Below are 17,982 nucleotides of genomic sequence, written 5' to 3' on the forward strand. Positions count from 1 at the left end.
ATGTACATTCATCCAGTATCTTAGGTTAGAAAGAAGATGATTACCATATTTTTACAGAAGACATGATAACACGCATAGCAAAAGCCGGTAGATAGCATCATCTAGCAAGGTTCATTGACACCATCACATCGTCAAATAAGTTCTAAAATTTATAACCATAAAAAGCTTCTGCCAAATTTCTGTAATTCTATATAAGGTCATGCGATTATTTTAAACCATATTTTAACTTCTCTGATCCCAAAGTGGATTCAAGCAGGCATGGTTGAAGATTGGTGGCTATATTTTTCTGGATAAAATCCATAAAAACGCTATGGTTGAAAATTAGGATGTCCTCTTAACGTTCAAAAATGTTTGTAGTACCTCTCGTAATTCGAACTAATATGGAATTTAATTAATAACAAACTTTTCAAATTAGTTTGAATAATGTTTGTAATATCCCCTTATGATTCAAACTAATTTGAAATTTAATCGATAACACGCTGTTACTTATAAAAGTGATATTTCACGAGATAATTCCTATTTTAATTCTTTCTTTTGCTTTATATATTTTTCCTTTGTCACAAGAAATCCACAACCTCCTTTCTCCCCTCACCACCACCTTCTTTCCCTCTCCCGACCAGCACCACAACCACATCCCTTTTTTTCTTCTCTCCCTCTCCACGACACCATCTCCCTCCTCTTCCTTCTCTTTCCCCCTTCCTCATCCTCTTCCCCCTCTTCCTCCCCTCTCTCTCTCTTTCTCTCCCTTAATTTCCCGCTACCGCCCTCCTCTCTCCCACCCCTCCTGCTACCTCTCCCCCTTCTCCATTGACCAGATTTGGTCCCTTAAATTTTGGTGTAAATTTCAACTGATCAACTCCTTTAACTAAGTCATTGATTACGCTAAAAGCATAGTATAAATTTTACACCAAATATAGTAAGAAATACGCAAACGATTTGAATTGGATAGAACTCCCCGCGTGTGAGGCCCTAATCCGTTATTTGATAGCTACAACTAATGTAAAATAATGCTCAGACAAAAGATCTTGACAAAAAGGACAAATGTATTGTACATAACTGTATGCGCCCTTAAACCAATAAACTTTAGCAACTGAAACCATATGTGTTTGCATAGAGTGCTGTAAATTGTAGCTCTCAACATGGAAATTCTTTTAATCAACCAATTCTGTACTACGCACGCCAACTACATCCGTTATCCCTTGCCACTGTTGAGAATTTGACAGAAGTATGACTAAGTATGGTGCATAACACTACATGCAATTGATCTCTTAATTAGCATAGACCACCTTAAAAACAAGCAAAAAAGATTGCAACACAGAATATCAAAGCATGGACACCCTTTTCCAGCTTCATTCTCTGAGAATTATCCGCGAGATCTAACACCTAATGAGAGAGACAATGAGTGAGTCAGTCAGTCAGTCATACAAAGAAAGTACCATAAAATTGAAGAGTTGGATTAGCTCTACGGAAAGCATTTAAGTAGAAGGTCGGAAAGGCTCTTTTAACTGATGGGAAAAAACCCAGGTGAGGTAACCAGTAACTTAAACTGATGCAACTATCAGTTCAGTTGTTGCCAGAAATATATACTGATAAGAAATCTATAGGTACTATGTTGGAATCAGACAAGAGAAAGAAGAATGGTTGAGCATTCTGGCAGTATTACTTGCCCGTAAATAGAGCCAAAAATCAAGATGAGTAATGCATTAAAAGTGTGTTTGCATTCTGCAGTTCAATTTGAGCAGTTCATGCAATTACTGAATTCCTCATATTTCTACAACTAACTGATCCAACAACGAAAAGAAATAATATATGAAAGTTACACTGCATGACAATTAAAACATTATAACACAACTTCTAATGACTTGTTATTAACTAGTAAAGTGAACATGTAATCTAAGACTAGTACCATTGTCGTGTAATAACATTTACAAGCGTCAACATTAAGAACAGTTTAAGACTCAGAACTTGTTTCGAACATGACTGTTGAGTCTTTAACTAATACTTCGGAACAGTTTAAGTCGGCTTTTTCAAACTTTTAACAGGATACAAAGCCATATAAGAAAAGAAGATTTACATTTGCTTTCCTAGAAAACCAAATAGTGTCTCAGTTTGGTTTGGTTAGTACAGCTTTATTACTAAACAAACAAGACATTTAGTTTTCTCAAATAAATTCACAGGAAGCTGAACTTCACCAACGCTGCTATAACATGAAAGTTTTAAGCTTAATGAATTTCTAACTATTAAATAACAAAAATAATAGGAAGATTTTCTGCTTAAGAGTTTTCTGGTCACAGCACCTTGCATGATTAATGGAACAGTTAGCACGGAAAAGCAAACCATTTTGCATGAACTGTAACAGAGACAACAAGATCAAACAATTCCACAAAATATAGATGGAAAATTAAGTGATCGTATCTTGTTTACCAAAATCAGGTTGAATTCAAAGTCAGGTGCTCAGAGCTCACTAAGTCACTCTAGCAACCCTTGTAAGTTTAGCACCTGATTCTCGTAGGTCAAAAGGAACAAAAGTTCCCATCCTTACCTATAAAGACATCATATAACCCAACAACAACATTGACTTTCTGATGTTCACTTGCAGCCACAATCTTCACAGTTTAAATGGTGAGACTAAAAATTCTGAAAATAGGCTGTGGTTCTACTACTGGAGACGTCATTTATAGAGAATAGAGGATAAAGCATACCCTCATAGCTAACAAACAACTATACAGCTTTCTGTAGAAAAAATTTGTAGATCAAATGCCAAGCTGAAATCTGCTGAAGTTTGTCACATACGAAAAAACTGGAAAATTTGATCTAAGCCACATCATTTATCCATACAAAGAGCTAATACATTAAGGCACACGTGCTTATTACAGTCTCTTCCTACAGTTTCTACTCAAGTCCCTAAACGAAATATTTCATTTGATTCTATAAAAGACACTATCTCACATATTATCTTCATGATGCCCGAAGGACATTGAAATAACTTTTCAGTTTTCCTTCCAAAGCAATAAAAATCTGGCACCAACTCATCTCTTGCTTTTATTATGTGAACCTACTGAAGAGAGCAATTGTTGTTAAAATCCCAAAATATCATTCAGGTAATTGTAACCTCTAAACGACCACTACTACGTGTCAACCTGCTGAAGCATATAAAGATGACAAGAGATGAGAAGGCACACCTACTTTTCAAAGATTTCTTGTCTCGGCAGAATTGACTACCGCAGCCACACTTGAAAGCCTTCACTGGATGAGTATGATCACTGAAGTCAATGCCATAGTCCTGCAACACGCAAAAAAACTTGTTTCATGATTGTTGAATATGAATGTAAATGAGCATAAATGCGCTAAAACTCAAGGGCAGTTTTACGATGTGACCCATGCCAGGAAACTACTTTATAACTGAGATTTGATGAAAAATTTTATGAGAACACTCGACTCACCACTCTTTTGGGTTTTGGACTCTTCTCCATACATCTACAGTACCACTGCTTTTGAAAATTTGAACAAGATGGACAGACAAAAGGCACAAAGAACAAGATTCTGTTTCGGGACATCATTTACCCATTCCAATTGACAGGTGCCTTGCATCATTTTACCATAATAGATTCTAAGACCATCTTATGACAAAGATACAAAGTTATGGTAGCATACTTACCCACGTCAACTCTTCAAAAGCATCAACTTTCCTTGTCGTGAAAAAAGCAAGCTGCAGGTTGTAGGAAAGGAAGAGAATTCTGGCTGTTAACTCCCTCGAATATACCATATTTAGGCATATATTCAAAGAGAAAATGTTTCAAGACAAAGCTACATAAACTATACATGGTAATAGTGATGATCTGGAGTCTCCACTTCAACTGGAATCTCAACCAAGTTTGCATCGTCACATCTAAACAAAAGAAAGAAATATAAATACTGCTACACACAGATAGGCAAAAATATAAAAGAGACTCAGCCTCATAAGACTAAACCAGAGAATTAGCTTAAAGCCTCCAGAACTAACTAGATGCAGACCATCAATACATTCAAGATAGTGGAAAAACAATCAAAGACAAACTTTAAAACAAGAAAGTTGCACTAGGGTCCTGCTGTTGAAAATTAGTCTCATATCTTTTATCTTCCAACAGTGCAACCTATGCTGACCAAACATTGATAAGAGTATCAACTTGGATGTGGACCTAAACACTTTATTCCGTTTTAATCATTAAAAGTTTTAATATACTTTGTCATAGTAAAGGAACCAAGGAATATAAGGTTTATCAATTAAACCAAGAAAGCTAAATTTACTACAACTCAGAGAAAACAAAGATCCTTTGACAGAGACTATTAGTACAACAGAAGCATTGCCAGAAACACTTAAGCCCTTATATAGTATACCTGTGATTGACAAATCTAGCAACATTTCCATAAAAGGTAGCGTCCAAACAAAGGGCTTCCTCATCCTTCAGGACTCCTTCGGTACACCAGTCCGCATCTAGCAGCACAGGATATGTGTGCTTCTTTCCAGTGTGTTGTGAATTTCGGTCAAAAAGTTCCATGTTGGTCACTATTTCTCCCACATACTCACAAATAAAGGCACCTTTAGGCAAGTCCTCAAGGGTTCTAAGACCCCATCCTTTTCCTTCGGGTGTCATAAACACCTGAACATAGGAAGCGTTGATATCTCAATCACCAATAAAAGCATAATCATGATCTAGATTAAATAACATACATAACACAGTGGATGACAATATGCAGCACAAGTTTTATATCAGCATAACAGTGAGACTGTTATGTCATTAACATGTCTAACCTGCAATTTGCATGTTATGCCTCGCTGAACAACGCGATTGCCACAATCCTTAATACAACCACATTTATACCAGCACTCTTTTATAAACTTCCTGACAAGATGGCCCTTGCATTTGCCAGATAAGTTTTTATCTTTGGACCTTTCTAGTGGACACTCTTGACAGTAGAAAAGATTTTTCTGCTGGGGACTCCGATTCATCAACATACAGTCTTCAAGAAACTTTTCTTTAACAATACCCCCTGGCATGTAAGCAAACTCACCACCAGTTTCACCAGCACAAGCACAAGGGATTTTGGAAGATAAACAATCTCCAAAGCAATTGGAACAGCAATTCTCATCAGATATACGAGCAAGAAGAAATTTAACATACGCACTTTGATAAGTGATGTTTCTGGGAATGTACTTAAAAATAGGCTGATGCTCATTGTTAATTTCATTTATCAATGAAATCTCCAAATTCTCTTCCCCTCTTGTAATATCATCAATATAATAAGCAGAACTGAGCATGTCATTAGAAAAATGTTGCGTCTGAACAATCACCATACTGGTTGAAGTTGAAGATTTTTGGTCTCCAAGTGCTAGACTGTTTTTGTTCCGTTCACTGAAGGTCCCCTGCATGGTTAAATCTATCTTGCAGCGGCTTAAGTCAAAACAATTCAAACTTTGAAACTTTGGAATCTTGGGTGGAGCTTCATTTAGGCTTTGAAACTCTACAGGCCCCAGTGAAATATTCGGTGCAACGCAAAAACCAACTTGATGACTGACATTCCTATTTAAAACATCTTGAGTATCTAAAATTCTAGGAGCAACTGGATTGGCATGTGCTTCAGCAGAACTTACTCCTTCATCAAGAGTGGTGTTGGTCCCCACTGCTAAAAAGCCCTCACATATATCTTTCATCAGATTCATCACAGAGAAACCAGATTGATTGATTCTGTATGATTTATGAAGCTTTTCCTCCATCCGCCTAAAGAGGGCATCTAAACTTGGAATACAAAAATTTGATGGAAGGGAAGATTCATAGATTATAGAAAGTTTAACCTCCCCGCTGGAAGAAGAAGCAATGTCTATTTGTGAAGAGGTTGAGGATTTATTTTCCTCTTTTGTTGCAACTGAACATTCATATTCCAGACAATTTCCTTGAGGAAGAGAATCCTTTCCACTTGAAGATTCATCTTCATAACATAGAGAGAATGCAGCTAAAAAGAGTACAGATAAAGCATACATCAAAAAGCACCACATTACTAAATCACTAAAGTGAAAATATCAGATTATCACAAGTAACTTAAATTGACTCAAGAACAGTATGTACTGGATTAATGAGGGAGAACCTTTCCATTTCACATTCCAAAATAAGGTTGTGCTTGGAAAAGGAAGCCAACATGCAATCATGCTGTAAATAGCATATCATTGTGCAAGTACATGTGTGTCATATTATGCAACTCAGGAGTTCCACTTAGAGAATGCTCCTTCTTGGAGTTGTGGGATGTTAATTCTCAAACATAACTTGCATAAAAAGTCAACAATGTACCTCATTATTTTGAGACTATAAAATAAGGCTAATAAAATGACATATAAATTCTGCCTCAAAAAGGAAACAATTTCTTACATGGATCTTCCATGTCAAGATCAATCTGTTCAAGTGATGTTGAAAAAGGTTCTTTTGCATTAGAAGAATCACCTTGAGTCAACAATTCCACATTATCTGGACATGGAGACAAAGTAAAATCAATTTATACAAAAGGATACAAGTAGAGAAGATTAGAGGCAATGAAAGATAAATCAGGTGTTAATGACATTCATTGTACATAGAGCAGTTATCTTTGCTGTTCACATATTTCCAGGAAACTTACACAAAATTTGAGATTCTCTTTCTTCGCAAAGTGAAAATTCTTACACTTATCTTATTATCTCTCTTTCATCCTGACAATTCTCTTCCTTACCTATTTACTTGTCTTAAATTCTTGTCTGCCTCAAATAGGAAATATTATCTTACTTGTATCTTCCATGTCGAGATCAATAACTTCAAGGGATGTTGAAATATGTACTTTCGCATTAGAAGAATCACCTTGAGTCAACAACATCACATTATCAGGACGTGGACACAAGATAAAGTCAATTTACACAAAAAGACACAATTAGAGAAGATTACATGCAATGAAAGATACATCAAGTGTTTAGTGACATTGGACATATAGCAGTTATCTTACTGCTCATATACTGCCAGGGGAAATCGTAAAATCAATTTACACAGAAGGATACAAGTAGAGGAGATTAGAGGCAATGAAATATGAATCAGGTGTTTAATGACATTCATTGGACATAGAGCAGTTATCTTTACTGTTATCATATTTCCTGGAGAAATGACAAAAAATTTGAGATGAACAGTCTTACACTTTTCTTAGTATCTCTCTTTAAACCTAACATTTATCTTCCTTACCTATTTACTATTTCTAAGTTCTTGTTTTCTCCCTTTCCACTTAATATGTCACTTTCCCCATTAATTTTATTCCTTGCATGTTTGTCTGCCAGAGAATCAAGGATGCCTACTTTTAAGCAACTAGTGCATGCAGAGGAACTCTATGTACTCCTGAAGTGTTTCATACCTTATGCATTCAGTCAAAGCTTTCTATTTTAATATTTGTCCAAGTAACTTAAGGCAGGAAGAAATACCAGGAAGAACTACAGAGAGAGGAACCTCAAGCTCTGATAGGTCATCAGGCAACAGCTCTTTTTTACCTGGAATAATGGAATAATTTTCCATAAGCATATTTGTCTGGTTAAAAGATTACTATCATGTAAAACACTGTTCTCTCCCTAGGAAACAGTATGCTTGCCTGTTTCATCTACCATTCTGGGAACGATTGAACAGGAGGTGTAAGTATCATAATTCTCATTAAGTTGTGTTCCTGGTGAGAGCAAATCAGACTCGTTGGTTTTATCATGAGCCGACACTTGAATTTTCTTTTTTGGTTTTGATCCTGAAGAAGAATTTGGAGTAGTGGTTTTCACTTCTCTTCGATAATGTGGCACCGGAGACAGGACCTTGGCTTCTGTTTCATTATCAAAGAGATGAACATGAACCGACTCAATCATCTTTTCCTTCCCATTAGATTCAGGAATTACATATTCAACATGATGAACTGGCTTATCCATAGTTCCTTTAAAACTTGGGCTGGAATCACCAGGAGAAGACAAAGCTTGAACAGCTTGACTTCTCAATCTTGACTTTTTCAATGGTGGCTCATCCTCTTCTGGCTCATCTACTAAGTGGAATTTCTGCTGTTCCCTTTCCTGTCTCGAGAATAAAACCATTAATAATAAGCATAAATATCATAGCTTATGGTATGTCAACTTTGGATGGATGTACCAGAAGTACATAGATTGCACATCCAAAACTTAGTTAATTGGCAAAATTTTTTCTCCTCAACTGATACAAGGGGTTGAGCAAATATATGACAACTATGTGGACAACCTGATATAACAAGCACTCAAGTTATCAAAGGATTTGTAAATGCAATAAAGACGGTTAAACCTTGCATTCCTCACTCTCAAGAATAGCATCCACCAGAACAGTATAGTTCTGATCCTCAATATGCTGCCAATTTTGGTTATACACGTCCAAAAGACTCTTTAATACAGGTTTTACAATATGCTGAGGATAACCGAGAGCTCTCATAGCCTTGTAAGCCTTTGCAAACTTAGGATTTGGCGCCATAAGTTTGTAATTCTGGATTTCTACATTGACCGCAGAAAAGGCTCTAGTTTCCAGCCCTACAACAAATGTCAAGCTTCAAAAGCTACACAAACAATACAAGCAACACTTCGGTTGGATGCAACTAAAGGATTTGCATCCAAGGACTAATGCAAAAGAAAATAATAATAGCACAATTACAATTTACAATCAAAGTGATGATTCTGAACATAGTTAATAAGACAGAAAAGCAAAAAAGTAACGGTACTAAGCTGAGTAATAAACAGGTTAAGAATTAGAACAATTAGAAGACTAACAATGACAGTGGAAGTGGAGTGCTATATTATATTTCCCTTGGCACATTGAACTGCTAGCAGCCTTACTATCGACCCAAACCCAAACCATGAACACCACAACTCCAGTTACAATCAGAGAAAGTTATGATCCACCTCTGATCTAAACCAGAAATCCATGCTTAGGAAAATTTAAATCTCTTACAACAAATATAAATTTTAATCTTCCTAAAAGCATAAGTGCCAACCTCGTCCAAATTGACACTTCAGCTCCAGAAAATCAACAAAACTAGGATAAACTATTTATTAAGAAAGGGCCACACAACTAAAATTGACGACTTCTAGCAGCTATTTTGGAACTAAAATTGACAAAATAAATATATGTAGTGATATATGGAGTCGACAAACTCTAAAAGTTGATAACATTAGCAGATTCGCCTCAAGTTACAAGTTTAATTACAATTCGACAAAGGAAACACAGAGATTGTTACATCCAAATAGTTTGGTAATGGTTGAGTTTTTCCAAACATGAACAAACCAATGTCAAAATAGAGCATGAAGTTCACTACACGATCCCCTCCCTTGACTATCATCTTTATGCGACTCCTATTTAACTCTGCTGGCTATAAGATCAGCGATTCAGCTAGCAATTTTTAATGTCTTTTAGCCAGAGTTCATAAAGCTTCAGTTTTTTCTTTCAAATAAAATTACTAATCAAAGTGAATCAATTTATTTTTTTATCTGGTTAACTAAGGATATACACATCTCATCAAGTTGTGCCCACTCATATAGCATAATTCAGCAATGAACCTATTCAGGTGTCAGCTGCATAATCAGCCAGTTAGCTACAAGAAAAATGACAAAATACTAGAGATATTCAACATATCTGGTTCCAATTGACCTCTGGTTCAACTATTAATTATTCTATTTAATAGGACTGCAATCTAGTCAAGTTAAGCTACCGCCATTTTTGATGCTGCTTAGTACATATTCGAAACTGGAGCTCAAACGGTCCTGTAACTCAATTTAAAGAACACTTTTACTCTAACTCGAACTAGTCAAGCGTCACCACAATAACTACAAGAACTAAATAATTTCGACTAATTTTTTTTTCTCCCTTGTATTATTTCATGACAGGAAGCATACCTTTAGAACCCACCAACAGAATAAATGAATAAACAAAAACTACCTCATTTTGAAGAAGCATTTTTACCAAATCTACAAAATTGAACGAGACACTCCCAAAAAAGGAAAAAGTTAAGGATAGAAATCAACTTAAACGAAACGACCCATTTTCTTTGTGACATAAACGAAAAGAAAACATTAAAAAAGGATACAAGTTAACTAAAAGAAAAAACCCTTTTTTATAAGAGAAAAGGAAAATGACCCAAAGAGTTTGCCAAAATAAATAGCACGTTAAAAATCCCAAAAGGAAGAAATATTCAAAAACCAAAAACCCAGTAAAATTCTACGATCAAATTTCCTTTTACTAAACCCTTCGACCAAAAAAACCCATCAATAATATTTATAGAGTTACCATTTTTACATGCCAGCTTTATGAAAACAGGGGGGTTCCAGGATTACTTAAGAATATGGGTTTGACTTGCCCATTTTAAATAATCATTTCTAAGCATAAAATACTCACTGATAATATAAAGAAAAATCAAGCAATTTCTTGTAGAAAACAGAGCCCGCACTACGAGTTATCCATTTTTGTCCAGGTTTTAGCTCAATGATTGATAATAGAGTTCAACAAGAAGAAGCACTGATTAGTTCAAGGGCCTAAAGCAAACTCTAAAACCCTAAATCTGAGATTTTGACTATACATTTTGCACAAATCACAAGTAAAAAACATTAATATTATAGGATGAAGGAGGGATAGGAGCTTACCCCACTTGGAGTTGAGGTGAGAGACTTTTCTTTGAAGTCAAGAAAGTTGGAGAGAAAAGAAGAGAAGAGATAGACAAGAATATGAATAGACTTGTGTAAGATCTTAAATTTATATTACAAAGGTAGAGATGTATTACTAAATCTACATCTTGTACAAGTTTTAATGTTATCGGTACAAGTTACGCATTTAATTTATGCGACGTAAAGATGTATGATTTTTTTTTTTAATAAAATATTATACTTTCATTAAAAGTTGCATTGAACAATATTACTATTTCAAGTGACGCACAATGAATGGCTAATTTGTTTTTCAGTTAGGCAAAAGCAATAAAGATGTTCTTTTAACTATAAAATAAAATTTTGTTAATTTTAAAATTTATTTGTGGACTCATTCCTTGTACATTTTAGTACTTTCTAGGGTAATGTTGAATTCAGATTCAGAATTGGAGATGTTTTAGAGAAATTGAATGTTTTATTAGATGGTAATGTAAATTCCAAATTCAATTTGTAGAGAAATTGGATGTTTGACTACAGGTGCAAAGTGATTTGCAGGGACAATTCTAAGCTTTGTAGCTTAATTTTTCAACACAAGTTTACACGACCCCTGATCTTTGAATTGGCCATTTGTCTTTAATTCTCCGATCGTGTCAAAATTGAAAATATTAGGAACCAAATTTTGTTTTTGTCAAAGTTCGGGGACCACTATGATCAAATTGAAACTTGAGAGACCAAATTTATTTTCTTTCAAGTTTTAGGGGACATTTCTTTTGGTGCAATGCCCAAGCTGTGGAGTACTCCCTTCCCCTTGTAATGCCCAAACATAAATCTTTTGACAACAAACCCATAAAAGGTGGTAGATAACCATTCAAATTTATGCGTACAAACCATTGGCCCTTAGCTACAAACTGTGTTTTGTCAACTCACCAGAAAACTTGGAAGCACTCACAAATTTCATATCCTTTTGGTAGTAAAAGCAAAACATGTGGAGATCATAGCATAACAGACCACAACTAGAGCAAGTATAAACATATCAAGAATTCTGTTTCCCTTTTTTTTTTCCTGTTGGCAGCAGCAGACAGTTTAGATACAGTTGAGTTGAGTAGCCTCAACTACAAATACAGCAGGACAGCACAAAACCCAGAACCATGACAATCAAACTTGGTACCTCAACATTATGTATACTATGTTAACTACAAACTACGAACTTTGATATGATTTGAGAGATGGAACTACATTAATCCTGAATCCTGAATTATGTGGTTTCAACTCCTGTACAATTTGGGTCGAAGCGAAGGACTATTACTATGAATAATTGCTGCAGCAATTGAGAAAGACTGGAGGGCTGACAGAGTCGACTGGAAATGAATATAGTATAAGCCATCATGAATGTTTGTCATTTTCATGATAGGTGAAATTTGCCGGGAACCCTGCAAAATTCAAAGGGGAAAAAGTTATCCTGATTCTTCATCTGTGAACGCATGGCTGTGTTGCAGGAAGTTTCCTTCCTTTTCATTTCTCCTTGACCAATTAGGCTTAGTAAAGCAAAAGAAAGCATCTGTCTGAGTTCCTCATGGAAGAATGATATGAGTTCTGCTTAGATAGGCATGAGCCATTGGCGGAACTAAAATTTTTGAATAATACAAATGGGATAAAAGAAAGACAACCAGAGAACAAGGAAGAAACTTGGCATACCTCTACAAAGAAGTCAACTGTCTTGCACTCTCCAGAATTATCTGAATGGGGCAGATTCTCAATTCTGTTTGTTCTTGTACTGATTACAGTGAGCGGGCACCCGATATCCCAACCTCCGCATTCACAATGCCCACCGGAGTGCCATCTCTCCAAGAGGCTTGATGGCCCGCCTTTCCTGGCTCTTGGTCCACCGTGAAAACCTGCTGGAACTAGAATATTCATGCTTGTTGAGCATTCTCCACCATCTCGTTGGCCACGTTCTGAAATTGATGAATTTTCTGAAACTGCATCAATCTGGATGTTGCCAGATTTCCTCAGAAATTTCAAACCCCAACCACCAATTTCTGGCTCCTTAGGTTTGTGAGGTATATGGTCCTTCACAACTATGGCAGCCAACTCAAGATTTGGTGGAATGTCATTTTCCAGAAGATTGGCCGGACTCTGATCAAAATTGTCACATAGATCATCAGAAGACTCCCAGGATGTGTCTTCAAGGATAATACTCGTTCCCCATAACTTTGAAGACGTTCTTTGCTTACGAGACTGGCTTGTCCTGAAAACATCTGCTACCTTCTTTGTCAGCCCTTTGTTCTTTTTAAGAACACTAACTGAGGTTTGGGTCTCTTGCATCCAACTTTCACTGGAACCAAACAAAACAAATTGTGTCTCCATGATTTCTGAATTCCTGGGGCACAATGTAATTGAAGTAGACACTTTCATCTTAGCAACAAGATCTAACTCTCTATCCCGAATATTCAGGTCTCTCTTGGGACCTGATTTTAAATGAAATGAGTAAATATAGTCGAGAGACTTGTCCTCTGGTGACTGGATCTTCAGTAAGTTGGCAGCATAAACCTCCCCTTGATCATCCACAGAGAAAAGATAATGGGGGCATCCATCCTTCCACGTGCACTGCAGCATTCCTTGGAAAATAGCAGCTGATGCAGAGAAAGAAGACTGATCAGAGCTGGTAGAATTTGTGCTTGATACAGAAGCCAGTCTCTTGTGCACTGGCTCAGATCCATATTCATTGTCTCCAAGCACCACGTCCTTTAGTTTATTAGGCTTACTGGTATTGAATTTAACAGGAGAGCTAATAAAATCAGAAGCAACTGCTTCTTTGATGTCCACTAGACCTCTTCCTCCATTGCTGGCATTAGAATCGAGGGCTCCCAACTGATGAAGCAACGGGCTCCTCAAAATGTTTATCATGCTCTTGCTGGCAGAGATTGTGCCCAGAATCCTTTCTCCTGCAGAACTTATTGCAACACTATCTGTTAAAAGAGCCAATGGATGTTCAATAACTAACCTAGCCATATCATATGCACGTCTACTACTAATTCCTCTTGAACTTAAGTCATTGTGAAAGACACCAATAGACGAAAAATTGCATGAAAATACTCCAAACGCACTGATATGCATCCATTCCAGACAGCGACGAAGGTATTTTTCATCAAAAGTTATAATGTGCTTCGGAATTGCATTATCTAGACCATAGAGCTTTTGGAAGAACCACTGCCTACTGCAACTATTTCTTCCCGATATGCTTAGAACAACTATGTGGTCAGACTCTTTCTTTGGCAGGAAATCTTCAGACAAAGTAATCCCTTCTGCTGAGTCTCTACTCTTGCTCACAGACTGCAATGAATCTTCTTCCTCCAGGTCATCTTTCTCCAGGACATCTTTGCTTCTCATTTTCTGCTTGTAATCGAGTTGAAAACATCTACTGCGCTCAAATGTCCTAATCTAATTTCAATTTAGGTGCCAAGTTCAAGCATCAAGTGGAAAACAACTCAGCCTCAACCTTGATGATGTGCAACTGATAATCTGGAAATCAAGTAGCACCACATAATTATTTTATGAAGTGCCAAAATTAATTTAAGAAATGAGTAGAGGATGGATGCAAATTTTTTATGCTGTAACTAGCATCAGCTATCAAATTAGAGAAAAGGAAGGACAAAGAGCATAATTTTGTCAAAGCCAAGAAAGCTGCAATCTCTTTTTATGATTCAACCCTCAAGAAATTTTGGTACAAGAGCTAGTGTATACTTCTGATTCAGAAATAGAGGGCTAATTGCCCAACGGTCAACCTTGATTTCAACAGAAAATACCTAGCAAATTAGGTAAAAACATCATTGAAATGTCAGAACTCTTTCACAAGGTCAGAACAAATGCAGTATAAAATTGAAATAAAAGACTAGAAAGCAAAGGCAAAACATGTAATAGATCCGGGTATCAAGAACCAACTCAGGACAATCAAAAAACACATCAACCAGAACAAAGGAACCACAAGTCCAGTATGAGAAACAAGCAAAAGTAGAAACAATAAACAGACCTCAATAAAACAAACGTGAACTGAAAGTTATACAACTAAAATGAAGATATATATACATATATATATATATATACACCTCTCCCCCCAAACAACAAAAACAAAACAGACAGTTAAGAGGTTGGGGGTGGTTGGTGATATTTAGAGCTATACAGAACGTATAAAAGAATTGCAATTGCATGTAATTAATATCGGACTGCAAATATAAACAGAAAATACAACCAATCGAAGGAGCCCTATTGCTATACTTCTTATTAAGACTCTAAACAGCAACTTCATGTTAAACATGGAGTAGCAAATTTAATTTAAGAAGCCTCAGCTTCCCACCAATCAAACATTTCTCAACCAAACACAATAAAGTTCCAAACTTTCATCAATCAACACTAATAAACAAAACAGGGATGCAAGTGTGAATCTTTCTTACCTCAGAAACTGGATTCACAAACGAAAACCCACTTCAACTCTGTTCCCACAGCAAGCTTTACCTTAGAACTTCTCCTTAAACAACTGAAAATGAAACCCATTAAAGAAAACCATTTAATACTCAGGCAAAAGCCAAACCCACAAAGCAAAAACAGGTACCCTAGCACTTGATAAATAGTACAACATTAACTTCCAAAGTCAATTTTGTACTAATGAGAAAAAGGAGAAAACTTTACCAACCAGCAAAACACATGGAAGAATAAGCTCCACCACTTTCAAGTCCTCAACTAGAAATAACTGTATTAAAGAACACAATTCTAGAACCAAAAAGTTTCAACTTTGAAGTGCTACATTAATAGATAAAGAGTGAGAACAAAGAGAGCAGATGGGATGGGATGGGATGGGAAAAGTAAGAAGAAGCTAAAACCAAGATTAACTGTACTGGTTTATGGTTGATGTAAGCCACGTTTTGGGATTTAGAAAATATTGGACCTCAATCATCAAAACATCAAATTCTGGTGCTACATGGGTGGGTCCTACATCAAATGCCAATTTCTTGAAATTTTCTTGCTTCTCCTATCAAAAGTTGAAAACACCTATTGGTAAATTTCACAGACAAAGAGACACGGATATGGACACCGGTCATATGCGTTATGTGGTGAAAGACTTTGGCATACCATATAGCTGCAAAAAAGAAAAAACAAAGGAAAGAGAAATAGTGAAAAAGGTATAGATGAATACAAAGTAAAAAAGGTAACAAGAAAGAAAAGGTGTTAAGAGCTTTTTGAAAACTATTTCCTCTGGCAATCCGAAAAAGCATTTGTAGCTAGATTATTCTTATATATACCTGGATTTTTGTTTACATGCTTTTCGATACACAGCGTAAAGATTTACTTTAGAAATTCTCAATGAAAATTTTATAAAATTTTTAAACTGGTGTTTAGTGGGCTTTAGTTAATATACTCAATGTACACCTAAATTAGTATATAAAGGCTTAAAGTCGCCTCTATTGCTTACCTTAGAGTGAAATGCATTTCTTATTTAATTTCACTTTCACAAAAAACTAACACCTACACCTCTTTTGACAGTGTCCATTGAACACTCATTAGACAAACATAAAATTCATTGTCATGTAAAGTTCAAGTGATGTAAGGCCGATCGAATTGCTATTTTTTTTTATAAAAATGTAAAATATTTTCTTGACATATTTTTCAATTACTGCTAATATCACATCATCAGATTTCTATAATTTATTTTTCTACAGAAACTAGACAGCTCTAATCCGAAGGAGCTCCAAATTTTTCCTTGGGAGAGAGGGGAGCGTGCTACTCTGCATCTTCTTCGAGTGGAGAAAGTGGGAGGAAAGATATGGGAATTGTATTACGTGACATGAGCTGGTGAGCATGATAGCAACTGCACTCTTTCGTGCACACAACTAAGGCCTCTGAGGAAATCACCGAAGCACAAAACAAGGAGCCATCCTTCAGACAGAGAGCCCAACCGAATGAAAACAGACACACAGAAAAGGTTTAACACAAAAAACAGGACCCCAGAAAAGACATAATAGGCTGACTCTCTGATTCTTTTCTTTCCTTTACCCGGATATTCATTATCTTTTTTTTTTTTTTTTGCTCTTTATTAGTGCCCTATTTTAATACTACATCAAAAAGCTGAAGTTGACCTTCAAATAGCCTTTTCGATAAAGGAGGAAAAAACACTGAGAAATGGGGATGCCAAAAATGTCATTTTCCACCAATAGTAGATGCCTTATTTCAAATGATATAATACTGTGTAGTTCTTAAAACGACAAAACTGCTCCTTTTTAAGTCCAAATTTGCATTCCGACTCAAAATTTCATATTTTGTCCAAAAATTGCTGTAAGAATAACCTGTTTGAATTGCGTTTTCGTGAATATTTTTTGTACACAATTTTCAATCACTTTTTATCTTATATACATCAAAAGCTCGTCAGAAAATGCAATCCAAAATAGACTTTTGTGGCTTGGGGTATTAACAGCAGCCACATTTTATGTATGCAAAGATTTGGTACAGGGGATGATGTTGGGAGAATCAAGGACAATAATAATAATTTATGTTTTGGGGGTTGGTAATTAATTAATTTATGGAGCAGAAGTAATAGAGAGTTAAAGCTGTCATGTTCTTTTTCTTTTGACCGACTGTTTTTAATTGTTATGTGCGGCGGGAATGCACGAGATATTTGAAATCATATGTATGTATGGCATAGGTTGCAATAAATATTTGAGTCCAATAATACGTCCTGTATGTTACTCCCACCTCTCTCATTCCAAGTGCAAACAAATCCTGGTCATGCACAGTCAGCTGTTCTGACACGTTTTTTTGTGGTACTTTTTTGAAACAATTGTTTGAATTTTGTTTTTTCTTGGAGAAGGCAATACAAATTTGAATTTGAAGTAATAAATGAAGAAATTTGTAACGTCTAAGATATGCATAGAGCTTCTTTTTTTTATTTTTTTTTTGAATTTGATCTAAAGCAATATAGTGTGAAAAATTTTGCAGTTTTAATACTAAATATTTGGAGTATTGGCAGTTTTAGTCCTTAAAATCTGGACAAAAGCAAATCCAATTTTAAATGTTTTAATTTATAAGTACATTTATTCCAACTGGCTGGTTTTAACAAATTGTTATCGGAATTTGATCATGTAGGCAGCTAAATTTTGAAAATTAATTAAAAAAAGAAAAAAATGTTTATAACTCATAATCCGTAATTACAGGGTACTGATTACTCACATACAGAGTAGTCGTGTGGCTAAAAAGTAAAGACTAATTACTTAGCTTGCGACTAATTAGTTCTCTATAATTGCAAATTATGGCCACCAATATTTTTT

At 35.8% G+C, this 17,982-nt stretch overlaps 2 protein-coding genes across 3 annotated transcripts; both read right to left on the reverse strand.

Annotated features, from left to right (window-relative positions):
* Nucleotides 1-1,028: 1,028 nt before the first annotated feature.
* On the reverse strand, nt 1,029-9,997 carry LOC113765861 (probable inactive histone-lysine N-methyltransferase SUVR2). Its single transcript, XM_027310108.1, has 12 exons — nt 9,926-9,997; nt 8,328-8,566; nt 7,630-8,086; nt 7,466-7,531; nt 6,789-6,860; nt 6,402-6,497; nt 4,793-5,991; nt 4,378-4,640; nt 3,823-3,889; nt 3,659-3,709; nt 3,187-3,283; nt 1,029-1,383 (listed from the first exon to the last, which is right to left on the reverse strand). Exons 1-12 carry the CDS (start codon nt 9,984-9,986, stop codon nt 1,364-1,366), a joined length of 2,688 nt encoding a protein of 895 aa, XP_027165909.1. The 5' UTR covers nt 9,987-9,997; the 3' UTR covers nt 1,029-1,363.
* Nucleotides 9,998-11,666: 1,669 nt separating this feature from the next.
* On the reverse strand, nt 11,667-15,514 carry LOC113765606. Of its 2 annotated transcripts, none has more exons than XM_027309836.1 (4): nt 15,357-15,514; nt 15,118-15,200; nt 12,362-14,188; nt 11,667-12,096 (listed from the first exon to the last, which is right to left on the reverse strand). In XM_027309836.1, exons 3-4 carry the CDS (start codon nt 14,054-14,056, stop codon nt 11,932-11,934), a joined length of 1,860 nt encoding a protein of 619 aa, XP_027165637.1. In that variant the 5' UTR covers nt 14,057-14,188; nt 15,118-15,200; nt 15,357-15,514; the 3' UTR covers nt 11,667-11,931. The 2 variants fall into 2 exon arrangements, with proteins under 2 accessions (XP_027165637.1, XP_027165639.1); XM_027309838.1 differs by having other exon boundaries at nt 15,353-15,514.
* Between the last annotated feature and the right edge of the window lie 2,468 nt (nt 15,515-17,982).

Source organism: Coffea eugenioides, chromosome 3, assembly GCF_003713205.1.
Source record: "Coffea eugenioides isolate CCC68of chromosome 3, Ceug_1.0, whole genome shotgun sequence".
NCBI classification, from domain to species: Eukaryota; Viridiplantae; Streptophyta; class Magnoliopsida; order Gentianales; family Rubiaceae; genus Coffea; species Coffea eugenioides.